This window comes from Miniopterus schreibersii (genome assembly GCF_964146895.1).
Source record: "Miniopterus schreibersii genome assembly, chromosome: 15".
Classification (NCBI taxonomy): Eukaryota; Metazoa; Chordata; class Mammalia; order Chiroptera; family Miniopteridae; genus Miniopterus; species Miniopterus schreibersii.
In genome coordinates, this window is record NC_138115.1 from 13,931,106 (window position 1) to 13,953,703 (window position 22,598).

General features: G+C 47.5%; 1 protein-coding gene across 2 annotated transcripts in view; it reads left to right on the forward strand.

Moving 5' to 3' along the window:
• Positions 1–299: 299 nt before the first annotated feature.
• The window catches only part of IL17RD (interleukin 17 receptor D), a 62,405-nt gene continuing 40,106 nt past the window's right edge, over positions 300–22,598 (forward strand). For both annotated transcript variants that reach the window (XM_081159600.1, XM_081159601.1), the window contains exon 1: positions 300–515. In XM_081159600.1, coding sequence (XP_081015726.1) covers positions 390–515 — 126 coding nt within the window. In that variant the 5' untranslated portion in view covers positions 300–389. The remainder of the gene's footprint in view (positions 516–22,598) is intronic.

The window sequence follows — 22,598 nt, forward strand, 5'->3', positions numbered from 1 at the left end:
ATTATATTCTTTGCATTTTTCTGAGTTTTAGAAGGGAGCGGGCATCACTTGCACAAATCCTTTGCATTAAAAAAAGACCTCGGGTGAGAGGGAAAAGACTGCAGCTGCCAGCTTCTCCTCGGGTAACTTGGGGCGTGGCCGTGGGGGCGGGGCCTAGATGGCGGGGCGGGGCTAAGAAGGAGGGCTGGGCCGGAGGGGCGGGGCCAAACCCAGGGAGCCCGGGCTGGGGGCGGGGTCTGGAGAGAAGGGGCGGGGCCAGGCCCGCGGCGCATGCTCGGTGGTGCGGCCCACTCCGCCGCCGCAGCCGCGGGCGCCACCGCCCACTCGGGGCTGGCTTGCTGCGGGCGGCCGGGGCGCAGAGCAGGGCCGGGGTGGGCGAGCGCACGGCCATGGCCCCGTGGCTGCAGCTCTGCTCTGTCTTCTTCACTGTCAACGCCTGTCTAAACGGCTCGCAGCTGGCCGTGGCCGCGGGTGGCTCCGGCAGGACGCGGGGCGCCGACACCTGTGGCTGGAGGGTAAGGAGAGGACAGCGAGTTCCTCGCGGTCCCCAGAAGCGTGCGGGGCGCGGCGGTCGCGGCCGCGCACAGGTGCTCGCGGGCAGCGGAGCCCGCGCTGACTTGTTTCCTGCGGATTCCGCTGCGGGGCTGGATCCCTCGCATCCCCGGACCTCTCTCTCCCTCCCGGGGCGCCCGTCCGCCGGCCCCGGCCGGGATGAAAGGGGCCGCCAGACCCCCGGCTTTGTGTTGCTAATGAGGCGCGGCCACGGACCGGGGTCCCGCGCCGGCGGCGGGTGGGAGAAGGGCGCCCCATCTTTTGTTCCTGGCCCGGGACCTCCAACGCCTCAGGGCTGCGCGCCCGGGAGCTGGGACCGACCCTCCGAGCTGTCCGGATGTGGGGGCGCTTTCCAAAGCGGGAGTGGGAGTCTTCCCCCCGACCTCTGGTCCACAGCTCTGCGGACCGCGGGACTGCGGCGGAGCGGACCCGGGGCGCGGGGGAGGGATGCGCCCCCCTCTCGCGGGCGCTTTGTTCCTGCGAGTCCCGGCCGTCTTACTCCCCTCTCCCCACCCCGGCTCTGACTTGCTGGGAAGTTTTGGTTCCCCATTCACCCCTTCACCTACGGCCGGTCTCACGGGTCACCCGCGCCCCGCTCCCCGCCTCAGCTCGAGCTGAGGATATTTTTCATCGCCAAAGGGAGGCAGGAGTTTGTCATCTCGGTCAGGTGCCCGAGACGGGACTGGAGAGGCGCTCGGGCTTCCGCCGCGGGCTGGGAGCCGTCTCCACGGAGCCGCGCGCTCCTCGGACGCAGCCGGGGCGCGGGGGGGGGGGGGGGGGGGGGGGGCTGGGCCGCCGGGACGCTGGCGGGCCGGGTCCTCACCCGGATGCCTGGGGTGGGGCGGGCCGGGCACCTGGGGACTGCATCCCTCCGCCCCGAGCCTCCCGCGGGAGCCTGGGCTGGCGGGCACCAGGGCACTCGCAGCCTTCAGCCTGTGTAGGGCGCACGGGCTTTGTGCTCAGGCAGCCGCGGACCTGACCTTGGCTCTGCGCCGGGCAGCCGCGAGCCTCAGTGCCCGAGCCTGGAGAATGGGAGTAAGTGGGGATTTCCTGCTTTCCCCAGCGCTGCCGCTCTGAGGGGGGGTGTGAGGCAGCGGCTTCGGGCACCGTGGACGCACCTCCTCTGGGGCGCTCTGAAGGGCCTCAGCGCAGGCTGCTGCCTCCAGCCCCTGTGCCCCCACCTTCGGAGAAACTGTGCAAGGCCAGGTGTGAGCCGGGCAGCTGGGATGGCTTTAAACCCAAGAGCTGCACAATGAGACAACTGTAGCCCACCCTCTCACACACCCTGTAGTGAGTATAAAACCTCCATCCTATCTGAGTGAAACATCACATTTTCTTACTCTCCCATTTTAGCAAAATGTCACTGTTCTTGGTTTTTTTATTTAAAAATAATAAGAAGATACCAAGTTTTTGAGATTTTTTGTGTGTTTTTTTTCCCAGTTTCAGATTTAAAAGCTATCTCATGTTGATCCTACTAGATTTTTTTGGACCTGGACTGATAGGTTGGTTTTTGGATAATTGTAACAGCATCGCAGGCATTTTATTCCGGGATTTCATGTGACGGCATAGGTGAATCAGTCCAACTTCCTGTCCCTCTGCGATTGCTTAGGTGGCTTCATGTGTCAGTACACAGAACTTGTGAAGTTTTAATGCCGTGGGAGCCAAGCCTGGGGTTTTTTTCTCTCTCCCTGTGGGAATGTGCTCTCTTCCCCTAACCCTGCACCCCCACGGAATTAATGGTGCCCTTCCCCCAGTCGCCTCCCATTTATGTGGGCCTCTTTCCTTGAATGAGCACGGAGCCTCTGGGCCATTTCTCAGATTCCAGGCTCTTCCTAACCCCATACATGGATCCTTCCCTCTTGGACTTGCCTTTCGCTGTATGTGATGGAGCCACCAGCTTTCCCTGACCCAGCTTGCCTACCCGCCTTGCACACCCATCCTCCCAGCGTCAGCCCCTCTCATTCTGCTTCCTAATCCTGTGCCCTTTATGCTGCCAAGGCATGCTTTTCCCTGATCCTGGGATGCCTTTTACTCCTCCGAGACCCTGCTTGGCCCTCGACTCAGCTTCGGTGATGCCTCCTCAGAGAGAAGGTGTCCCAGAACGCCATTCCCCTTGTTTTGTCTTTTCATGCAGGTCCTTGCACTTGGGTTCTCACCAGACTACATCATCTGCATTTGCTCACATCTGTGTCTTCAGACTAGTTTTTTAGGCAGGCACTTAACTTCATCGCGGTGGCCTCAGAGCCTGGAGCCCTATAAATCTCGGCTGAACCGAATTAGACCCTGCAGCCATCCTGCAAGATCCTGTATTAAGTGATAGATTTTAAGAAGTGGGGGAGAGTTCAGAGCACCAGGCTCCCGTGTCCTCTCCACAGCAGGCTTATGCATCACATGCTCTTCCCGCTGGTGTTCCTTCTCTTTACACCTCAGCCTCCCCTCTCAGCTCCAGCATCACTTCCTGTGGGAAGCCTTCCCTGCTTCCACCTCCCTAGCTAAGTTCTTCCAGAAGTTGCTCTGTCAGAGGACTGGCCAGTACGTGCTGGTGTACAGTGACTTGGGTATTTGATTCATGTCCAAGTCTCCTACCAGATAGTGGTGTTCAGCCCACAGATGGATGTTGGTCTTAGCTCTGAGGATGCTTATAGTCTCGCTGGGGCTATGTGAACATATAAGAATAAGGGTCCACTATGTGTGAAGCAAACAGGAGAGGACTTGCCGCGGGTCCAGGCCACACAGCACCTCAGAGGGGGACAGTAGGGTAGAGAAGTGAGCCCTGAAGGAGGGGCGCATCTGGGTGCTGGAGAGGAACTGAGCGAATGACCCCCTTGATCTCCAGGAAGCATTTGTTCCAGAAACTCTTACCCCTGCAGGAATGTGTATTTTCCCAGGACTTGCAAGGTGACTGCAGCCAGCCAACCCTCCCTTGGCAGCTCTGCTAACACACCCTTTAGGGCTGCTCTCAGAGGAGCCGGCCTGGTTTACGTGGTCAGATTTCACAACCTCCCCATTATTAGCGGCGCAATTAAGGGCCGATACCATCTTGAACACAGTTCAGTGTTTTAGAAATGATTTGTGGGCACACTTCCTCAACTACTTTAAAAAAAACCCATAACAACCTCTTAGGGCCCTTGCCAGGTAAAGTTGCTCTTTTGAGTAATAAATAACAGTTTTCCCAAAAAGTAACAATTTGTAAAACTTCCAGAGGGGAAGTTTTGCATCCTCATTGACACTGGGTCTTAACTCAATGCTTCTTGACAGTGGAATGGGTTTGTTTATGATGGGTAACTGTGCCAATGACTTGTGCTGAAGTTTTCTTCCCCTTGTCTTGCTGGGTGTCTGGGGAGCCTGTTTATGGAGCATAGAATTAGGAGTCTACTTGCACAGGTTTTTATCTAGTTGCTTTTCCTGTAGTGGAAGAGGAGCATTGCTTACCTTCCTACCTAAATGGGGTACACCTTCTCTGGTCTGTTATCCTGGAACACAATTTCTACCCCCAAAATGTGCACGCCTTCAGGAATTCAGGAAGCTAGAAGGCTGGCATCATCTTTACAGTGAAGTGCAAGTTTCCCATTTAAGGCAAATACTTCATCTCAAAAGGTAGGAAGGAATAGGGTGGACTTGGAAAAGAAGAAGCTCCAGCTGGTTAAAATTTAGGTCCCTGATAAAAGTCCAATCCGAGAACTCTCCTTGGCTGTGGGCCCAGGCATGTTTATTTGATTCTGAATTGGATGCGTTTTCATTCACTTGCAGCTCATGGCTCCCAAGCCCGCATCTGGTCTGCCTGTCCTGTGGCCATGTTGTCCGTGTTATACATGCTTTTTTGTCCCTTACAGAATTCTTGGTTAAAAGTGACTCAGCGCTGGTTGACACGCTTCTCAGAGAGACATTTTTATAAGTGTGATGCTTCTTCCGACCTGTTTTGCAGTGTTAATTGGGACTCCTCCTGGCCCCTGTCCATCTCTCTTGAGCAGCCCTCCCTCCTCTCCCCACTCGACCCCGAGCCCCTGCAGCGCCTGGGGCATTGTGCTAGTTATTAACTCGGGGATATAGCAACCACTTCCAAACAAGATTTCTCAATGTGAATCCAGAGGCTTCCAGTATCAGGATTGCCTTGGGAACTTGTTAAAATGCAGATTCTAGGCTAATGGGACCAGGATGGGAGTGAGGTGGGGCCCAGGAATTGGCATTTTAACAAATTCCCCTGATGTTCTCTCAAGGATGAGAGACATCGTTTTAGGAGACAGGCTTCCATGATCAGGAGAAAGGGGAGGGAAGCCACATTCTAATAATTTAAAGTCAGAGTTTCATGTTAAATTATTTCACTGGACTTAGGATCAGAGCCCTGGCCAATGAAAGGGGTCAGGTTGGCTGAGAGAGGACCTGGGGAGCTAGCTGGGCAGGGCACCCTGATTTGGGTGGGTGCCTCTGGCCTGGGGTTGAAGACGCCAGGAGTGAGGGGGACCCGACACTTCCACTGGGTTCCTCCCCAGAACAGCTGGGCTTGTCTGGAAAACAGTCTCAGGAAAGAGCAGAGTAGGGTCCAAATCATGTTCTCAGCCGTTCAAACCTTACAGACAGCTTCCCAACAAAGGAAAGAACTGCTAATGCTTTTTTAAGTCTTTATTTTAAGTTGAATATTTTTCAAGCTTCATTTGGCCTAAAATGTGTCCTTTTTTTTTCTTTCTTCTTTTCAACATTTCCAACCCTCGTTTCCCCCATTGGTCCCTAAACTTTTTACATACCCTGCCCCAGCAGATGTCTGCTGCTGCTGTGCTGGGGCCACCCTACCAACAATTAATTGTCCTTTTCACTCCTCCTCACTGACTCCTGCATCTGCCTCTGATGGATGGGTTTTTAGGCTTCTGGAAGCCTGGGCCCCCACCCTCGATTTTTAAAGTGGGAGCTCAGCACCCCCAGAAGTTTCACAGGCTGGGGTGGGGGCAGCTCCCTTGGAGCTGACCTCTCTCTCTCGCCACCCTAGCCTGGCAGCTGAAACCTTTTCCCTTTTGCATCTGTGCCAAATTTGGAGGGTTCCCTGTTTCAGCAGGCCCAGAGGGGGCTGTCTGTGTTGGTGCTGTGGGCCCCATCTCCAGGTAGCCTGACTTGCTCAGCTGGTGGGAAGCAATATCCTCCTGGGCAGTGTTTGTCTTGGCTGCTGGGTGGTTCTGAATGGGCCTGACACACGTTTAGGTAACTGATGGCCCAGCAACACATTGTCTCCTCCAGGGCTCGGGGCCTTTGAAGCTCTTCCCGGTGGGAAGTAAAGAGACTATTTGCTCTATTAAAATGCCTTGGTATTTCCTCTGTTTAACCACAGGCCACTTCCTCTCTGCCACTCTAAACCCCGCAGGGCCACTGGCTGATTGAAAAGACACAAGCCCAGGAGTGATCACATCCTATTGAAACAGATAGTCTTACTGCAGATTAAAGCTGGGGCAAGTCTCTAAGAAGAAAACAACTCTAAGGGGGAATCCTTGAGATGACTCCTTACCTTGCTCAGAGTTTAGCCTGCTGACATAATTCACACTTGAAGTCTCGAATGCATGAATGGGCACTTTTTTTTTCCTTTAAAGAGGGGAAGCCTAAGTTGTAATCAAAGCAGTGTGTGTTTTATTTGCAGATGACAAATTAAAACTATTTGATCAACTGAATTTCTCATTGTGTAAGTTGGAAGCTCTTCAGTGTCTGGGAAGACCATGGTGTCTCTTCGTAGAAAATCGTCCTTGGCTTATTCTCTAATTGCAGACTGTCTGTTTGGTCTCATGTGCTCCGAAGTCCAAGTAGGAAGTTTGTAGCATAAATAATACCAAGAATATCTCCAGGGAGACTGGCCCTCATCCTTTCCCAAGCAGTATCTTAAAAGAAGGTTTAATTAATAACAGCAGGCAGGAAACTAAAAATTGAACAATTAAAAAATTACCTAAGTAACAAAGATTGAAAATTTGAACTCCATCTGTGTCTTGTTTTTATCAAGGGGCCTAAAAAGGGAATAACTACTTAGTTTCTAATGGAGACTATTATTTTAACATTTACAACTCCATTGTTCAAAGTATCCGTGATAAAAATGCTTCCCTTTTCTTTGGTTCCTTGTTTGGAAATGTTGGGGGAAGGTGGATGTAGCTAATTAAGGCTACAACATTTAAAGGGGGGACTTAATCGGTACCAGCTGTCCTCAACAAATCACTAGATGGATGACAAAATAAGGACGTGATGTGAACACACATGTAATTCTCTTCTAAAGCGGAAGTTGACCTATAAATTGTCTGATTTAATAGCGCAAATGAAAACTACCTCTACTGTGCACTTTCCAGAAGCATTTGTTTTATAGTAAACTTAATGGTAAGTGTCTTATTTGCATAAGGCTGGTACCTTACGAGTTGAAAGGGCAGTGGATGGCGAGTATTGTTGGAAGCTGAACAAATTGTAATTTTATTGCACGTTTCTTCATTCCAAACCTTATCTAATAGACATTAATCATGAGGCTTTTCATGAAAAATTACTACTTTGTAGGGAAGCTTGCTTGAACTTATCAGAAATGCCATATAAAATTGAAAGGGCAACTTTGAAAAGGGAATGGAAGTTGATAGTATTAATTAAAATGTTCAGATGAATATTTACATCTCACACGTTAAATGAATGCTCCAAATGAATCCTTTTGAAATCATAAGGGATTAGGCTTTAAAAATAACTTTTTTAGGTTTAAAAAGTACTTTATTCCCTTGAAAACTAGGAGTCTTTCCAAGTGTTCTGTTTTGTCAGTTTTGTAGACTTGTCCCCCCCCCCCCTTTTATTGAATGGTAACCCTTTAAAAAAATGCTGGCTATGGCCCCAGACTTCTGTTCCGAGATGGACAGTTTTACTCAAGAATGGGAGGGTTGATGGGGATAGAGGGAGGGTTTCCTTGGAACGAAGAGGTGCATTTTCCCGAGACAGGCCATATGGTTTAGAAATTTCTCTGTGATTTTATTCTGTCCAGGTGATTTCTGGTTTCTCCTCTCCCGAAACGGCCCTCCTTTTATCTGAGGAGAATGCAACACAATCCAGACCAAATGCAGGAGCAGTCAGCCAGCGTGGCCCCTGTTGAGTGACAGTCTATGGTCATCTTCCTCTGCAGTGGGCCCATTTGCTCTGGGTGGGGCACAGGCACTCACAAGTTAGGATTTATTGTAACTGTTCAATATCTGAAGTTGAAAAAGATTTATTTGGCCTGAGGAGGCAAGAGGCTGTCTTTTGAGCAGATATTCTGTGTCAGATGGTGGCGTGGTTCTGCAGTAAAGGGGAGCCAGTGCCTGAGGTGCCGCTTGGCGTCCACCTTTGGAGCTCTGGCGTCTTGGTCTGTTTCTCACTTGGTCCCCAGTAACTCGGTCTTCTTGCTCGCCTTGCCTCATTTCCCCCCGCTTTGGTGGAGGCGCGCCTTTCTCTGTGAGGCTTTTCCACACCACCCCTCGGCCCCCCATGTGAATCGCACCTGTGCTGCAAGGCCCGCATTTGGTTGTCAGAGCCTCCCCGTCACGCTTCCAGACCCAGTGAGGATGTGTCCAGCTGTCCGCAGTGATGCGGTGGAGCAGCAGCGGAAACTTGATTTGTGTATGAAGAAGCGACTTTTTTGGGTGATGTGGAGGAAGCTTAGAGGAAGGGGTCAGGATGGCTGAAGAAGGCAGGTCTCACCGAGGGGGTGTTGAGCAGGGCCCCTCGGCCAGTGGAACCAGGAGGTGGGGTGACAGTTTATGCAGAAAGAAAGGTGTGGACGAAGCTGGAGGAGGGTGGCTCATTGGAGGGGGTGGGGACAGGGCAGCTGGAGGTTGGGACGAGATAATAGGGTGCCTTGAATTTTGCCTGCATGTGCCCGTTAGGAATCGTGAGGCTTGGAAGGCATCTCCAGCATGTGAATGGCTTGTTAAAAATGACCTGTTGTGACCATTCTTTCGTTCAGCGAGGACTTGGTGCTTTCTCTGTGCTAGGCCTGATTAGTATCGCAAAATACCAGATGACTGTCTTCTTCTCCTCACTTTTTCTCCGCAGAACTTCTTGCCGTGAGACACATAGTGTTTTCTTGTCTGTCTGTCTGTCTCCCCCACTGCAGTGTCAGCTCCTTGAGAGCAGGGCCTTTATCTGTTTTGTTTCCTGCTGCCTCACAAGATCAGTGGCAGGCACCGAGTTTCCTGAATGACTAAGTGCTCTGCAGGGAATTAAAATGGGCTGATGAGAGCGATGGCTGCACAAGTGGGTGATCTCGGGTGGCTTCTGTGAGGAGGTGACATGTAAGGCAAGCAATTATAATAAAAATTGCCTCCGAAGTTGTAGTTACTTACGTTTTGTTAACATTGGTGCATCATGTGGCATCAGGAGCTGAGTAACATAAAAATATGCTCCACTTACTCATTCACACCACAGATTATTGGTACTGTGTGCCCCCACACTGGCCAGCTGCTGGGCTGCAGGATGGGCTACCAGGGAATAATAGAGGCGGCATTGGATGGGATTGTACTTTGCAAGTTGTCGGTTGCTTGAAGAGGATATTTGGACTGTCCAGATTATGCTGCACTGTGCATGAGAAAAAAATGTGAAAAGTTACTGCTGAGCACTAACTAAGCATCCTGGCTCGGGACTGTATTGAAACCATGGGAATGAAATGACTCTCCCTCCCTAGCAGCAGCCCTCAGTGGGTATGAACACTGTTCTCATTTTGTTTCAGTCCCCTCTGGTTGTGAATGCGTTTCATTTTCTGAAGTTGCTTGACGGTCCATCCAGAATCAAAGATGCTCTTTGCCTTCTTTCCGGGGCTGTGGGTTTGCTGGCCAGCTGTGGTAATGAGTTTTTGCCTGGCTTTGATTTCCATGCCTTGCCTCCCTGTGGGAGGAACTAGATATTTCTGATCTTACCTCTGCTCATATTCAGATCCAGCCAAGCAATCAGTGACTTCCCGGGCTTTTTGTGGGAGACTGTGGGAAAAGTCCTGGTTGGCTGGCTATGAATTAATGAAATCCTTAGAAGGCTTCACTAAAGATAGCTCCTGTGGTTTAAAAAAATAGCATTGCCTTTTTAATTTGGGAAAGAGGTCATGGAGTTTTACTGAAATCAAGCAGAGAAAATGTAACATCTGGTTGTGCTGCCCAAAAACTGCTTCAGGGCGGCAAGAGCGGGTCGGTTCCCATTGTCCTGTGAGCCCAAGGTGACTGTCACCCAGGTCCCCCCTAAGGCTGCTTCTCTCATTGCTCTCCTCCCTGGGTTTTGAAGTCCTGGAGAGACAGAAATCCTATCCCGTATCTTTTCACTTGAACACATTTCCCATCTACTTAACTTTCTTCCTTTTACTTAAAGGGCCACACTTTTTTTTTTTTTTTAAGGGCATAGTTTTTGAGTTGATCCAGACTACTGTAATCATTGCTTTTATCTCATTTAAAAAAATGATGGGGTTGGATAACTGGGGAGAGTTTGGGTGGAAGGCAGGGAAGTTTTAAAGAGCTATTCTAAAAAGTTTTCATATTAGTAGGAATTCTGATAAGAGTAGAAAGAAAATGATAAGTGGCAGAAGAGTTTTAGGCAAAGGCATAAAGGATATTTTAAAGGCACCTATGACTTTTTTGAAAGCAGTAAAACATGGATGTCTTAGATGTCTCCTGTGTGTACATCTTACCCCCCACCCTCCTGCTGCCCAGTTAAGTGAATGTTCTGTTTTTATATTTATTTGCATCCTAGGTCTATTCTAGATTAAGACTTTATATAATTTTCCTTGAAAAAATATTAGTAATATTTTTGGGCATGCATTTTCTGAAACTAAACTGCAAGATGAAGTTGTTGCTGCCCTGCCCCCACTCAGACCACCAGGTAGCCAGCCACTCACCTCTACCTGGGGCTTCTCCTTACTGTACTGTTTCTCTACTGTACTGCCTATATTCTGAAAATTTTCAAACCTATAAAAAAATTGAAAGAACAGCAAAATGAATATCTGTTTCCCTTTTGCCTAGAGTCACCGGTTCTCACATACCTCGGTTGTTCTAATGCCCCCCTCTTCACAGTTTCTTTTTGAATCACACTCCATTCAGACAGGGTCGCTCGCTACCTTTTTTGTAAATCCTTATCTGAGGATATGTTTTTACTGATTTTTGGGGGGGGGGTGGAGAAAGAGAAACAGAGAGAGAGAGAAACATCGATTGGTTGCCCCTGTACATGCCCTGACCGGGGATCAAACCTGAGAAACTCCGGTGCGTGGGATGACACTCCAACCAACTGAGCCACACTGGCCAGGGCCACTCATTACTTTTAGATGACTGGTCTGCTTTAGTCTAGAACAGTTCCTTCACTGGTTTTTTGGGTCCTTTATAACAAACACATTCTGAAGAGTGCAGGTCATTTGTGTAGACAGTCCCACAGTTTGGATTTCTGGTTGTTTCCTCATGATTAGGGTCACGTTAAATATTTGGGCAAGATCCTTCTAGAGGTGAGACTGTGAGGTGGTTGTTTTTTAGGTATCAATAGGTAAAAAATATAGATGCATTTTTAGTGATGAGCAAAATTTGGCTTTTCAACTTGAAATTGTTGTACACAGAGACCTTTCTAATGGTGTGACCCAGTTTAGTCTTGTGTTGTCTTTTTTTTTTTTTTGTTAAAAAAAAACCAGTGCTTTACATTAAGGCTTCCCTTTTCCTTTACTGAGGGTCCAAAGAAGGTGCAGGGTGTCATTTGTGCTGTCCTGTAATATAATATCTTCCATTAGAGACTATTTGAAATTAACATTGCTCTCTCCAAATGAAGAGTGCTGTGTCTCAAGAATGCTTTAGGCTTTTGCTATTCACATGAGCTTGTTGCAAACAGTGGTAGATGTTGCCCTCAGCGACTGGGAATGAGCCCCTATTAAAACATCTATTTGGCTGGGGCAGGTTTACGGTTGAGTGCTTCCTCACACCAAAATTCAGCCATTTCTTTCCTTTGTGCTAAGAAAACATTGAACTTTATTTCCAGTAAAGGCCACTTCACTCAAAACATGTCCTCGAAGTCAGTTTCCAGCCTTTTAGTTCTGTGATTGCGTATTGCCTAAATTATTTTATTAGAGTCCCTTACAGACAGTTTCATTAGTTTAACTTGAATTACCACCTTCTACCTAATTACATGGCTTTTCTTTCTTTTATTTGTCCCTACCCCAGATTTAAGGGCCAAGACATGTAAAGTTAATATTGGTTATTTTTCAAAGTAAGTTAAAACGTCAAAAAGCGACAAGTTGTTATTCCTACAGGGTACCAGGGAAACGACAGAGACAAAACCTCCATCTTTTATTCATAAGTCCAGGGAGACTGCGAGGGCAGAGGCGGGCCTGCGAGCTCCCCCGTTTGTTCAGCTTTCAGGGCCGGGCCTCCTTCCCTGCTGGCCGTGAAATGTCATGCCGAGATGTAATAGTGGGACATTCAGCATCCAGAGAATGGACCACAGAGGTTCAACTTCGCTTTTCATTTTCTTTTCTGGCACCGAGTCCCCAGTCCCCTCTGTGGCCTGACAGTGAAAGGCCAGAAAGCAGTGCTCTGGATGCTGGCAGGGATGCAGGGCAGCCCAGCCCAGTGGGCCGGGCCCCAGTGCTGGAATGCACGCCCGACACAAAGGCTGGGCCAGGGTGGGCCTCGGAGGGGGTGCACGTTGCCTTTGCTTCACCTAGTTTGCTCTAGTCATAGGAAAGAAAGTTCTTGTTTCCATGGCTCTACTCCCCATGGTTTTGGTGAAAGTGCACAGTGCCTTTGATTTCAGAAATCACAGGGTGGGGGGGAGGGGAGCTAAGCATTTCTGTACAGGGGAGGCACGGAGGCAGAGAGCCGGAGGCTGCGAGACCCCTCCTGCTCTGACATTGTCTATGGATAAAGAGAAATCAGACAGCATTTGCTAAACAGGGCCTGAAATTTGACTTAGAGCAGTAGTTCTCAATTGGGGGTGGTTTGGGGAATCTCTGGAGATATTTTCCGTTGTCACAACTGGGAGAGGCAGATGCTACTGGCATTTAGTGGACCAGGGATGTTGGTAAACATCCTACAGTGCACAAGTTGGCCCTCTCCAATAAAGAACTATCTGGCCCATTTTGTTAATCGTGCTGAGGTGAGAAACCCTGATTTAGGGGTCCCATTTTAGTATTTGAATTTCTCAGCTCACGTAGCGTCATAAGACTTTTCAATTTCCTTTCTGTTTAACAGAAGCTGCTGGTTCTATAAATCTGCGCTCAGGATGAATTTCCATTAAACTCTCCAAGACATATGATTAAACTATTGTGGTGCTCCTAGAAGATATGCCCTGAATGCAACTACTATATTAAATGCAAAGGACGATTTTGGGGGGGCATAATTTGATCAAAGTAGCATAACCTGTGCCTCTGTTTTTGTTACTCACTGATGGTCTGTGGATAACATTACATTTTTTTCAGCATGAAACCCAACACTTCAAATCCCTAAAGCAGTCTCAAATTTATGGTTAATAAAAGCATTTATTGTACTGGATGTCATCTGTTATATCACTCTGGGGCTAGAAACTGGCAAGCAGTGGACAGGAAATATTTTCATTTCAAATCGCTTCAATCTTATGGTCTAGGGGCAAAGTGTCTGATTTCAGGAAAGCCAAGTTGAATAGCATAGTAATGAATGCATTTTTACTTGATTAAGCAGGCATTCTCTCCCTTTCAAACAATCTTCTCTCTTTGGCTTGGTGGGGCTAAATAAACATGTGATGTTAAACGATAGCATTTCTTATGTTGGCCATACTTTTCCTTTGATCATCTTAAATGTCCGTTTTTCAGGAATCCTCAGCAGAGCAGGAGCTGGGGGGGGGGGGTAGAGAATGGTTACACTCAAGTGTGGACCCTCTTTGTAATTGTTTACTCTCTGAGCAGAGGAGGCTTTCTGAGATGATGCCAACTCTTCCAGAGTCCCCTTTAAAAAATGGCATTTGGTCCCTTGCCCTTGGGATCACGAATTTCAGAGGAAAAAACATTTTGATTTTTTTTTAAGGCTGCAATTTTGTTGTAATTTGAGTCTTGATCTCCTGCATCTATCAAGTAAACAGAGTGAGGAGAGGGCCATCCAGAGGCAACCCGGTATGGTGGTGACATATCCAGGACAGGGTACCTGGCTGCCCCATGCCATTGAGTGTGTTTATCTAAATCATCGCTTCCCAGTGAACCTTGGAGGTAGGCAGTTATTTCTGATGTGGTTCCTTTTTTTCAGATGAGGAGTCCATGGCACAAAGAGCCAGGAAAGGATTAGGATGGGAGGCCACGTGACTTAGAGAGGCCTTTCTCCGCCAGAAACCAGAGCCAGAGCTCTTACCCTGCCCATGCCCCCAGCGGTCAGGCTTGCCCTGCCTTCCGTGCCCCCAGCCTGAGATGGACTTCTGCCATGTGCAACAAAGCAACTCATGGGGGTGGGAAGAGAGCAAGACTAGATACCAGAGAGTGCTTTGCACATAATTAAATTAAACTAGGATTAGGCACTTACCCCAGAGGTTCCCAGACCTGGCTGATTACCAGAATCACCTGAGGAACATTCTTGGGTGGGGGTGGGTGAGTGGAGATTCCGGTCCTCACCCTAGACCTGCTTAAGTGGGATTTCCAGGGGAAGGCCAGGAATCTGTGTTTTTTAAAAGCTGCCAGATTAGTGGTTGCCAGGGTTTTGGGGGTTGGAGGCCAGGTTTGACTACAAAGGGACAGTACTAGGGAATTTCTGGGGATCATGGAACTGTTCTCTATGCTGATTGTAGTGGTGGATGCACAATTGCATATATTTACACATTTAATTGTACATTCATACATGTGTAAACTCATGGAACTGTACACCAAAAACATCCATCCTACTACATGTGAATTAAAAATGCTGCCGGGGTGAAACTGAGTTACCACTTAGGTGTCAGATGAGGTGACAGATGGTGCCTGGTGACAGCTGGGAAGAGTTGTCCAGCTGTGAGAAAATGTCACCTGGAATTGCAGAGGCAGGTGGGCTGGTGCTGAATTCTCTTAGACCAGCGCTGTCCAGTAGAACTTCCTGTGACGATGGACGTGTTTTTCCTACACAGCCCAGCTCAGTAACTGTTAATTGCTGTGGCTGAAATGTGGCTAGCACAACTGAGGAACTGAATTTAATGTATTCAAATTAATCTAAGTTTGAGTAGCTGCATATGGGTAGAGGCTACCATATTGGATAGCTCACCCTTGGAGGCAGACATTGCCATCCTGGAGGCTTTGGCTCTGTGCCAGGTGCACACTGAGCCCAGTGGTCCTTTGTGCTTAGAAGACAATAGTAAGTCATCTCAAGTATTAGGCAAGACGGGAACACAAGCAGGACGTGTGGGTTGGTAAGGACAGAGGAAAAGAACCTTGGAATGAAGACCGACGTGGGACCTGCCCAGGCAGAGGAGAGCCTTGCAGAGTGGAGGAATCTGCTTGTCTTCCCCTAGTGCACAGTCAGAGGGCACCGGCTTTGGCCCAGTTCCTCGCCCAGCTTCCCTACCTCGTTGGTCTTAAAAGATGCAGCAGTTAGTTCAGGTCCTCTTCAGTTGTGCTTCTGTTCCCCTGAGGTGACAGGATCTACAGGAAGCCATTGGAGGGCCCAGGGGAGCGATGTACAGACGGGTTGGGGGGTGGTGTGGTCTGACTGAGGGTGCGATGGGCCACTTGCCACCCGGCCAGAGTGTGATGAAGAACCTGCGTGGGCATAGCTCCTCCTCTTTGGGGAATGAGATCTTATAGAAACGGCACTTGGGCGTAAACCTCCCGGTTTATGCTCTGAGCACATGGCCTCTGTCTTGGCTCATGGGGAGGTCCTCTTAAACCTCCACCCCCACGGCTCACCTTATCTTCAATAGTCTGCCTTTTCCCAGTGTATTATGAAAGAGTGAGATTCTGAGAGTGCGGCCTTTTATTAGTGCAACCGAAAAGGTGACAGAAATAATGTCCCAATTTGTAAACTTACTTTTCTTCAATAAATTTGCTAAATGGCTAACAAAAAATTTCATGAGCTATGGGCTTATCACTAAGGGGGTTTTGTTAATCTGGTTTTAAAATAGGACTTAACTTGAAAGCCTAAGAAGAGGGCTTTCAAATTAGTAGAGCCAATTTTATTTTTATATGAAAACGTCACTTTTTGGATCAGGAAGAGAAGGGCATTCTGGATCATAGCATATTTAAGCGGGGTTTCCTTGTGGTGCCCTTTACAAATTGGTAATTCCAAACTAATGCAAAAAAAAAAAAAAAAAAAAAAGCTTAATGAGCATTAAATGCTGATTCTCCCACTCTTGAACACACAGATACATCTTACTGTAGAGTTGAAATCACTGTATTTTTGTTGTGGTTATTTTTTACTTCAATTTGTTTTCCAAAGATATTTTCATGTATTGACGTAGTTCAGAGACCTGCCACTTTGGGCACATGATATTTTCATGTTGTGTACTCTCCCTCTGCCCCTTTGCCAGCCCTTTCTGCCCATTGATGAAGCGCTTGGGCTGTTTCCAGATTATTGCTGTTGTAAAGCTGCTGTGAAATCTTCACACAGATTGGTTTTCTGCCCGTTCCGGAACCTCACCATGTTGGTTTGTTTCCTTGGCAGGTATTCCCCAAAGTGGAGCAAAGGTTTTGTAGCTCTTACTGTGTGTTTACCAGCTTGCCCTGTATAAAGATGGTCAGGCCTTTGAAGAATTGTGTTTTGGGAAAAGGGCAAATTTGGTCCACAAATTCTGGCTCTATCATTTGCTACTATTTTTTCATGACCTGGGAAAATTTCATCTGTAAAATGGGTTAATAATAGTTTATCTCCCAGGATTGTCTTGAGACCTAAGTGTGATATTGTCTTTAAAATATTTAGCTCTATGCCTGACCACATAGTAATTACTTAGTGATCAGTGACAGTCTGTTACCAGAGGAATAAGTGCTCATTTTCCCACATCCTAAAAAATACTGACATTTTGAATTTTTATTTACTCTGTTATTTTGGTGGTACCTCATACTTGTTTCATTTTGGATTTATTAGAGAAGGGCTGAATCTTTCTACCTGGTGATTTATCTTCTGAGTAAGTTTTAGTGCTTTTACATTTGGTAGTATTAAAGCAAGGTGTGGATGAAATGTTGCTTAGTAGAGAGTATTAGGACAGATGTTTAAGGGAATAAACCAAGGTTTTAAAATAAGAATATTGATTGAGTGGATCTTTTGAACTTAACAGCGCATTGTGAAAACAGATGAATCTAAGTATTCATGGGAGTTCTTTATGTACCAGTAGTTTGGCTAGCAAACCTTTGTCCACATATATATTATCCAAGGTCGATTTTGGATTGATCACACATTTCCCATAAATAGAATATAAATTTTTCATATTTTACTGGAGTTTTAATAAATCTGGATATTGGGGTAGAAGCCATTTTGTTAGACTGTCTCATTTATATCGGTGCCACGTAAGAGAGGGGGGCATTGCAGACCATCTGAGTGTAACGGTGGACAGGGCAGGTGACCCTTCCCACTCTCAGTTTCTTTACCTGTAAAGTGGGTCAGACTAGAATTACTCTTAAGAATTTACCAGTTAGTTTTATTGAGATAACTAGAACCTTTAGTTCAGCGGGTATAATTTTTCTCTCCTACCCATTCCATCTCCTTATTGAGTTGAGAACTTCGCTTTCCACCCAGACTCTTCCTCTTGCACCTGGGTGTCTGCTTCTGATCTCTCTTGAGAAAGGTTCACCTGTGGTCTTTTTTGCAGATATTTTTTAATAACAGCAAAGTATTTGTCCTCCATATAGATTTGAATTTTTAAAAAATTTGTACATAGATTGCTTTATTTTTGCAGTGAGTCTGTTGGCTCTGCTGGTCACTGTTGATTTGCCTGTTTACTCAGAGCTGCCCAGAGTGTGTATCTGCTTCCATCTTTTGCATTTCCTGTGCATTTTTTCACCTGGTCAAAGGCCCTCTCGCATCTCCTGTTTTCTAACATTACACTACTGTTAATGATTGATTTCAACCCATTTAGTCTTCTGGGCCAGGAGCTTTTAGGGCCCAATCAATCACTGAATCCATAAACAAGGGCACTGCCTCAGACTCCCTGAGAGCTCTGAATTACATCGGGGTGTTGACAGTCCCGGAGGCCTGGACTGCTCTGTCAGCGACTGCGAAGAGGACTTGGTTTGTGCTAGGTGGTGGTGGGGGCAGGAAAAAGGCAGCTGCAGATAAAAATTGATCAGAGATAAGAGATTGTTTCTTTGGCAGGTAATCTGCATGTGGGTAATTGCTGAGCTGAGAGATTAACTTTGTTACTCCTCCCACCCCCATTTGCACCAAGCTTCTTCTTAGGAAAGCTAAAGAGTTTAGAATATGTTACATACACACCCCAAGTCCTCACCCAGGGATTGCTGTCCTGCAGGTTTCCCTCTGGGTTCAGAAGCTGTCATCCTGAGTGATTGCCACCTGCCCAGTTAAAGTGGTGTTGCTTTAGTGGGTTCCTGGTGAGGGTCCCCTGGAAAAGCCTAATAAAAGCAACCCCTTCCTCTGCAACAAACAAAGGACTTGCACTTAGAATACATGGGTGGGTGGCCATAAAGGGACCGGGTAGAGAGAGAAGATAAAGCAGAGACGTGCTTTAAGGAGATAAGGTGAAGGCTTGTAGTGGCGTCCTCTGATGGTCAGGAGGAGACAAGAATGCCCGATAGGCTGTCAGGAAGATGGTCACCTCCAGAACGGTCTGTGACACAGGCCAGAGGAGGAAGAGAGGGTGAGGGGCTCAGGAAGAGGTCACCCATTTGGAGGCCAGAAGGGCCTGCAACTTGAGGGCCCCCAAGAAGGCTGACTTGATGAAGAGGCTTATCTCCATGGGTCACGCCCTCTGGAAGCTCTGAGCTTAGACAGGAGTGATGACAGGTTGCCCTGGGAAGGCACCGGGCGGTTGTAAACCAGCGCCTCCACCTGCAGCAGTAGCGGAGGAGATGTGTATGGGATGTGCAGCTTCTACTCGAAATACTCTCACCCCCGTAAAGCTGGGTTGCGAAGGCCTCCCCTGAACCTTGACCAGCACCCCATGATTGGGGGCTCCCTCTCTGTGGCCTGTGGCTCATGGTGCTCTGCCAGGAGAACACTGGACGTGATGGCTAGTGCTTTATGCTCACAAGAGCCTTTGAGGGCCTCCCCAGTGCCATTAACTGGTGGCTCACTGAACGCATCATGTGCTTCGGGGGCGTGCGTGAGACTGTGGCATGCGGCTGAGAGGGAGGGCAGGGGCACAGGCGCTTGGAGTCCCCTCCTGGCTTGGAGCTGCTGCCCCTTGTTATGCCCTGGGCTGGTTGAAGCTGCGACCTTTGCAGAAAGCTCTTGTTGGTAAGAACATCTTGAAATGAGCTTCATATCAATGGAAATTGAAAAAGGAGATAAGTGAAAAGGGACAGTTTCTCCTGTTCCTGATATGCCTCCTGCCCCATAGGTATAGAAATATTTAACTCCAAATAAGTGGCTTGAGATGCTGCAGTGTTCTAATTTGGAAATGTGAAGCCCGTCACTTCCAAAAGATGCCCACTCACCCCATCATCGCTCTAGTAACACGTATGTCACGCCCACCTGAATGTCACTTCCCTGGGTGCATCACCCTTGTCTCAGTCACTCTTAGGCTCTTCCCCATGGCCTAGCAGGCCCCGCACTCCACACATCCTGGGCGCTTGGTGAGTAAGGGCTGGATCACCCTACTAAGTACAGATATCCAACTTCCACACAGTAGGGCTTTTGGTTAAAGGCGTTTGTGTGGGTTCAGTATTTCCAGGAGCCTGTGATGCCCGGAGGATCTCAGTGACTTGGCAGATCTGGGTGTAGCACAGCCTCCAAGCCCCAGCCTACTTCCCAGAGGGTTCCTGGCAGCCTCCAGGGACCAAGACTGTTCATCCTGGACATCCTCCTCTGACTCCTGGGAGGAAGTAAGAGGGTGTCCCCAGGGCTGCTTCTCTGATGAGATCAGCATTTTCACCCTCGGGGTGGACGAGGGTGACTTGGCTTTTGTCAGGATTTTCCGGGAACAGCGGAGATGAGGTTCTTCTAGTACTGAGACAGTTCCCTGCCTTTGCAAATAAAACACTTCAAAAAGGATCCCGCCCCCGCCCCATCCCAGTGGAAGGTGGCGGAAGGAAGCAGTGGCTGACAGCGGAGTTAAACAAACTTGAAGGTAGGTCACATTTTTGACATACCATTTTCCTCCGCCCTCCCAGCAGCTGCCCTCCACTTTGAAAGGGGGCTTAGCTGCTCATATAAACTTTGGTTCGTGATAATGTAAACTATTATTAGGATTATCTTTTTATTCATAATATATGCCTGCCTCTCTGTCTCCCTTATTTATGCTTCGTTTGAAACACTCATTTACCTTCAGTACCTCGAGCCAGCATCTACCCTTCTGAAAATGAAGGAACACGTTATAAAAGGACTCTGGGAATTAAATCACTGTGTTGAGGAAGCTTCAAATCTCAGCAAAGCTTCCCGGTTAAAACTGCGATGTGATGTTGGCAAAACATTTCAGTTAAAAAGGAATTTTAAAAAGGGAAGGTTTGTCTCAAGGGTAGTTGTTTAAATACAAAAATACTTGAATCTTTCTTGAGAATCTTTGGCTTTCAGAGGCTCTCCCCCATTTTGTCACCATCTGATGGAACCAGTTGCCACTCAGGACATTCTGGAAGTTAGAGAAGGCCAGAGGCTCAGGCTGGCAGCCCTGTGGTCAGCCAGGCCGGGCCCCCTGCAGCCTTTGGCGGAGACGCCTCAATGGTCCTGCCTCAGGTGCTCTGTGTGGTTTGTCAGCAGAGGCCAGGTTAGTATGAGAGCAAAGAAAAATCAATGACCTTTTCCATTTTTAATAAAATGTCTCTCTTGCCCTTTGTTTCTCCCTCCACTCCTCCCCAAAAGAAGGAACAGACTGAATTTTTAAGCACATCTGGACACTGTTTTTGCAAAGCTCTTACCCTGAATTCCCAGAAGGAATGTATTGGCTCCCATTTTTCCAAGCAAAAACTGAAATGACTCCTTTGTTTATAAGTACTGTGCTTGCATATTTTAATAAAACTGTAAAGAAAGAAATTGCACTGATTCGAAGGTCCTTGGCTAGACCAACATGGTCTCCTTTCTGCCTCTCTTGAAGCCTTTCAGAGGTGCTGAAAGTTTATGGTTGTTTTGGTGGGGGTGGGGAAGGGAGGAGTGAGGGCTCCAAGTGTCCCTTTAGAAACTTTTCTGCTTTCTCGGCTCTAAGTGTTGGGGCCGGGGTCCCACAGCCCTGGTCTGTCTTTCCTGCTCTTGCTACCATGCCATGCCCTCTTAGTAGACACAGTCAGATTATGATGGTCCAGATCTGAGAGCCCAAAGGTCTGCAGTGGAACCTGTATTTCTCTCATCAGATAGTGTCTGTTTTCTTCTTAGGGAGGCAAACCTTCTAGAAGCTTACTGTTGCTACGAAAATGAGGTTAATCTTTCATTAATATCAGCCTACTAGGATGTTGGCCCATGGAGTTCTACTTTTATGGGGAGAATTTCAAAAGAGTGTCAAACTTTTATAGAGGAGATAAGGAGGCATTTGCTACATTGGGAAACTTCTGAGATGACATGGTTCTTTTCAAACTGGCGATTGCCTAAGTTCTTTTTTATGCCCTTAGAAATTATGTTTATGAATTGAAGTTTACCGTCAGGAAGACATGAGTATAGTGTGGTTAAGTTATGAGGGTCATAGCTCCGTTACTACCCAATAAATGTTCATTAGCGATAAGCATTTAACCAGTGTAGTAGTTACTGCTTCCTGAAATATGCCTTCTCTAGAGCTACTCTGGGTGTCTGGAAATAAACTCAAGAGGTGTAATATTCCTGTAGGCCTCTTCTCAGAGATGAATCAAATTTCGGAGATGATCACATTTCAGCTTTGTTTATTCCCCTACTTTTGGGAGAGAAGGTTGTTAGAGCTGCAAAGCCAAAATTGATCCACCAGCCTGTGAGTGCTGTGGGTGGGCAGGTGTTGAATAACATCCCAAGCATGATAGTGTGAAAATTAATGTTTGTATTTGTGCCTTGTGCAAAAATGTACAGTTTGCATGAGCTTTGGATAAAAAATGATTTGCCTGAATTGAAATTTAACTTGATAACTTTGAGTTATACCAATAATGTTCTAGCGTATCTTTTTTTCCCCTTTAAGTATATTTTATTGATTTCATAGAGAAGAAGGGGGAGGGACAGAGAGAGAGAGAAACATCAGTGATGAGAGAGAGTCACTGATTGGCTGCCTCCTGCATGCCCCCTGCTGGGGATCGAGCCCACAACCAGGGCATGTGCCCTGACCAGGAGGAATCAGACCTCCATCTCCTGGATCCTAGGTCGACGCTCAACCGCTGAGCCATGCCAGCCGAGCAAGCTTATCTTTTTTGAACGTCTATTTTTCTTTGAGTTCTGAGAAATTGTTGGTTATTTTGAATGTAGGCTATTAGACCAGTTGGTTAAGTATTTGGTTAAAAAAAAAAAATTACCTGACTTAAAACTAGTGATTAGTTCAATGCTGGTTGCCCCTACATTCTTCAGATAGCATCGTTTTAAAAACTGCAGAAAGGTTTTGCTAATTTAACAGTGGCTCAAACTGTAAAGCCCTGAGCAGAAATGGGGGAGCACTGGGACTTGGGGTGCTGTCTTCTTCTTCATGACCTGGGAGATTCCAGGGTCTTGAGCTGGGAGGGTAGCTTTGCCTCCAGATGCTACTGTGATGCGTGCGCACTAAACCCAGACAGTGAACCGAAAGTCGTCTCAGTGCCTTTTCCAGCGCCAGTCAGCTTGTTTTCTAAGTTTCCAAACATATGAAAAGATTTCGTTTGGACGGTTCTTATAATATGCTTCCTACTTTTACGGGAAACCAGGGATGAGTCTGAACAGCAGCCAAAGACTTGGGAATTTATATGGAGGAGCTGTTCTAAATGATCCATCAGTATAAGTGCTTGCTCAGGGATCTGTATAATCAGAAAGGTGGTTTTCATGTTGAAAAGATCCATCTTGACATTCTTTTGCTTATACCTATTTGATATTCTTTCTTTCTTTATTTTAAATTCTTTA